The sequence below is a fragment of the Dermatophagoides farinae genome, chromosome 2 (genome assembly GCF_024713945.1).
Source record: "Dermatophagoides farinae isolate YC_2012a chromosome 2, ASM2471394v1, whole genome shotgun sequence".
Lineage (NCBI taxonomy): Eukaryota > Metazoa > Arthropoda > Arachnida > Sarcoptiformes > Pyroglyphidae > Dermatophagoides > Dermatophagoides farinae.
The window spans coordinates 8,391,144-8,394,931 of record NC_134678.1 but is presented as its reverse complement, the minus strand read 5'-3'; the positions used below and the strand labels follow the sequence as shown (position 1 = coordinate 8,394,931).

The window sequence follows — 3,788 nt, the reverse complement described above, 5'->3', positions numbered from 1 at the left end:
GGGGGGGAGGGGGGGGGGGGAAAAGAGGAAAAGGGAGGGAGGGAAAGGGGAGAGGGAAGGGGGGGGGGGAGGGAGGGGGGAAAAAGGGGGGGGGGAGGGGGGGGGGGGGAGGGGAGGGGAAAGGGGGAGGGAAGGGAGGGGGGGGGGAGGGGGGGGAGAAGGGGGGAGGGAAAAGGGGAGAAAAGGGGGGGGGGAGGGGGGGGGGGGAAGAAAGGAGGGAAGGGGGGGGAAGGAAAGGGGGGGAAGGGGAAAAGGGGGGGGGGGGGGGGGGAGGGAAAAGGGAAAAAAGGGGGAGGGGGGGGGAGGGGAGGGAAGGAAAAAGAGGAGGGGGGGGAAGAGGGGGGGGGGGAAAAAGAAAGGGGGGGAGGGGAAAAGGAGGGGGGAAAGGGGGGGGAAAAAAAAGAGGGGGGAGAGGGAGAAAAGGGGGGAGGAAGAAAGAAAGGGAAGAAAAGAGGAGGGGAGGGGGGAAGGGGGGAAGGGGGGGAAGGGAAAGAAGGGGAGGGGGAGGGGGGGGGGAAAGGGAGGGGGGGGGGGGGAGGGGGGGGAGGGGGGGGGGAGGGAAAGGGGAAAGAAAAAAGGGGGGGGGGGGGGGGAGGGAAAAAAGGGGGGGAGGGGGAAAGAAAGGAGGGGGGGGAAGGGGGGGGGAAAAAAAAGGGAGGGGAGGGAGGGGAGAAAAAAAGGGGAAAAAAAAAAGGGGAGGGGGAGGGGGAAAAAAGGGGAGGGGGGGGGGAAAAAAAGGGGGGAGGGGGGGGGGAAAAAGGGGAAGGGGGAAAAGAGGGGAAGGGAGGGGAGGGGAGGGGGGGGGGGAGGGGAGGAGGGGGGGAAGAGGGGAGGGGGGAAGGGAGAAGAGGGGGGGGGAGGGAGGGGGGAAGGGGGGGGGGGGGGGGGAGGGGGGAAAGGGAGGGGGGGGGGGGGAGGGGGAGGGGAGGGGAGGGGAGGGGGGGAGGAGGAGGGGAGGGGAGAGGAAAGGGAGGAAGGGGAGGGGAGGGGAAGGGAAGGGAGGGGGAGGGGAGGGAAAGAGGGAAAAAGAGGGGGGAGGGAAAAAGGGGGGGAGGGGAGGGGAGGGGAGGGGGGGGAAAAGGGGGGGGGGGGGGGGGGGAGGGGGGGAAAAAAGAGGGGAGGGGAAGAAAAAAGGAGAGGAGGGGAGGGAAAAGAAAAGGGGGGGGGGGGAGAAAAAAGGAGGGGAGGAAAAAAGGGGAGGGGAGGGGAGGGGAAAGGAGGGGAGGGGGGAGGGGGGGGGGAAGGGGAAAAAGAAAAGGAAAAAAAGGAGAAGGGGAAGGGGGGGGGGGGGGGGGAAAGAAAGAAGGGAGGGAGGGGGGGGGAAAGGGGGGGGGGGAGGGGGAGGGGGGGGAGGGGGGAAAGGGAGAGGGGGAGGGAGGGGGAGGGGGGGGGGAGGGGAGGGGAAGGGAAAAAGAGGGAGGGGAGGGGAGAAGGGAGGGGGGGAAAAGAAGGGGAAAGGGAAAAGAGGGAGGGGAGAGGGAGGGGGAGAGGGGGGGGAGAAGAGGGAGGGGGAAAGGGGAGGAGGGAGGGGAGGGAGGGGAAGGAAAGGGGAGGGGAGGGGAAGGAGGGGGGAGGGGGGGGGAAAAAGGAAAGGGGAGGAAGGAAAAAAGGAGGAGGGGGGGGGGGGAGGGGAGGAGGGGAGGGAAGGAGGGAGGGGGAGGAAAAAGGGAGGGGAAAGGGAGGGAGGGGAAAAGGGGGGGGAGGGGGAGGGGAAAGAAGGGAAGGGGGAAAAGGGGAGGGGGGGGGAGGGGAGGGGGAAGAAAAAGGGGGGGGGGGGGGAAAGGGGGGGGGGGGGGGGGGGGGGGGGGAGGGGAAAGGAGGGGAGGGGAGGGGAAGGGGAAAAAGGAAAAAAAGGAAAGGGGGGGGGAAGGGGGGAGAAAGGGGAGGGGAGGTAGGGGAGGGGGAAGGAGGGGAGGAGAGGAAGAAAAAGGGGGAGGGGAAAGGAAGGAAGGGGAAGGGAGGGGAGGGAAGAAAAGGAGGGGGGGGAGGGGAGGGGAGGGGGGGAAAAAAGGGGAGGGGAGGGGAGGGAGGAAAAAAGAAAAGAGGGGAGGGGAGGGGGGAGGGAGAGGGGAGGGGAGGGGGGGGGAGGAAAAAGGGGAGGGGAGGGGAAAAAAAAAAGGGAAAAAAAGGGGAGGGGGGGGGGGGGGGGAAGGAGGGGAGGGGGGGGGAGGGGAGGGGAGGGGAAAAAAGGGGGGGGGAGGGGAGGGGAGGGGGAGGGGAGGGGGAGAGGGGAGGGGAGGGGGGGAAAGGGGAGGGGAGAGGGGAGGGGAGGGGAGGGGAAAAAGAAGGGAGGGAGAAGAAAAAAGGGGGGGGGAGGGGGGGGGGAGGAGGGAGGGGAAAAAAAGGAAGGGGGGGGAAAAGGGGAGGGGAGGGGAGGGGAGGGGGGGGGGGGAGGGGAAGGGAGGGGAGGGGAGAAAGGGGGGGGGGGGGAGGGGAGGGGGGGAAGAGGGAAAGGGGAGGGGAGGGGAGGGGAGGGGAGGAAGGAAGGGGAGGGGGGGAAGGGGGAAAGGAGGGGAGGGGGGGGGAGGGGAGGGGAAAAAGGGGGAAGGGGGAAGGGGGGGGAGGGGAGGGGAGGGGGGGGGAGGGGAAGGGAGGGGAGGGGAGGAAAGGGGGGGGGGGGGAGGGGAAAAAAGGGGGGGGGAGGGGAGGGGAGGGGAGGAGGAGGGAGGGGGGGGAAAGGGGAGGGGAGGGGGAGGGGAAAGAAGGGGAGGGAAGGGGGGGGGGGGGGGGGGAAGGGGGAGGGGAGGGGGGGGGAGGGGAGGGAAAAAAGGGGGGGGAGAAAAGGAAAAAAAAAAGGAAGAGGAGGGGAGGGAAAGGGAAGGGGGAGGGGAGGGGAGGGAAAAGGGGGGGAAAGGGGAAAAAAAGAGGGGAGGGGGGGGGAGGGGAGGGAGGGGAGGGGGGGGGGGGAAGGGAAAAGGGGAGGGGAGGGGGGAGGGGAAAGAAGGGGAGGGGAGGGAGGGAGGGGAGGGAAAAGAAAAAGAAAGAGGGAGGGGAGGGGGGGGAGAGGGGAGGGGAGGGGGGGAGGGGAAGGGAGGGGGAGGGGGGGGAAAAGAGGGGAGGGAAAGGGGGGAGGGGAGGAAAGGGGGAGGGGAGGGGAGGGGAGAAAAGGGGAGGGGAGGGGAAGGGAGGGGGGGGGAAAGGAAAGGGGGGAAGGGGAGGGGGGGGAAAAGAAAGGGGGGGGGAGGGGAGGGGAGGGGAAAAAGGGGAAGGGGAAGGGGGGGGAAAAAGGAAGGGGAGGGGGAGGGGAGGGGAGGGGAGGGGGGAGGGGAGGGAGGGGAGGGAGGGGAGGGGGGGGGGGAAAGGAGGGGAGGGAGGGGAGGGGAGGGGGAGGGGGGGGGAAGGAGGGGGGGGAGGAAGGGGAGGGGAGGGGAGGGAGGGGAGGAGGGGGGAGAGGGAGAAAAGAAGGAGGGAGGGGAGGGGAGGGGGGGGGAGGGGGGGGGGGGGAAAAAAGAGGGGAGGGGAGGGGAGGGAGGGGGGGGGAGGAAAAGGGAGGGGAAGGGAGGGGGGGGAGGGGAGGGGAGGGGAGGGGGAAAAGAGGGGAAAAGGGGGGGGGAGGGGGGGGGGGGAAAGGGGGGAGAGGGGAGGGGAGGGGAGGGGAGGGGGGGGGGAAAAAAAGGGGAGGGAAAAGGGGAGGGGAGGGGAAAGGAAAGGGGAGGGAAGGGAGGGGGGGAGGGGAAAAAGGGGAGGGGAGGGGGGAGGGGAGAAAAGAAAGAGGGGGAAAGGGAGGGGAAGGGGAGGGGAAAGGGAGGGGAGGGGAAGAGAAAAAGGGGAGGGGAGGGGAGGGGAGG

At 69.4% G+C, this 3,788-nt stretch overlaps 3 protein-coding genes across 3 annotated transcripts; 1 reads left to right on the top strand and 2 right to left on the bottom strand.

Moving 5' to 3' along the window:
• Positions 1-473: 473 nt before the first annotated feature.
• LOC142597327 (uncharacterized) lies at positions 474-998 on the bottom strand (the record flags this gene model as incomplete). The annotated part of the gene is made up of 2 exons (XM_075728588.1): positions 474-569; positions 771-998. Coding segments are annotated over 2 exons (324 nt in total), but the record flags the coding sequence as incomplete, so codon positions are not given.
• A 457-nt stretch (positions 999-1,455) lies between these two features.
• Positions 1,456-1,893, top strand: LOC142597325 (uncharacterized; the record flags this gene model as incomplete). Its single annotated transcript, XM_075728586.1, has 2 exons — positions 1,456-1,528; positions 1,841-1,893. Coding segments are annotated over 2 exons (126 nt in total), but the record flags the coding sequence as incomplete, so codon positions are not given.
• Positions 1,894-2,995: 1,102 nt separating this feature from the next.
• LOC142597324 (uncharacterized) lies at positions 2,996-3,436 on the bottom strand (the record flags this gene model as incomplete). The annotated part of the gene is made up of 2 exons (XM_075728585.1): positions 2,996-3,130; positions 3,362-3,436. Coding segments are annotated over 2 exons (210 nt in total), but the record flags the coding sequence as incomplete, so codon positions are not given.
• Positions 3,437-3,788: the final 352 nt, after the last annotated feature.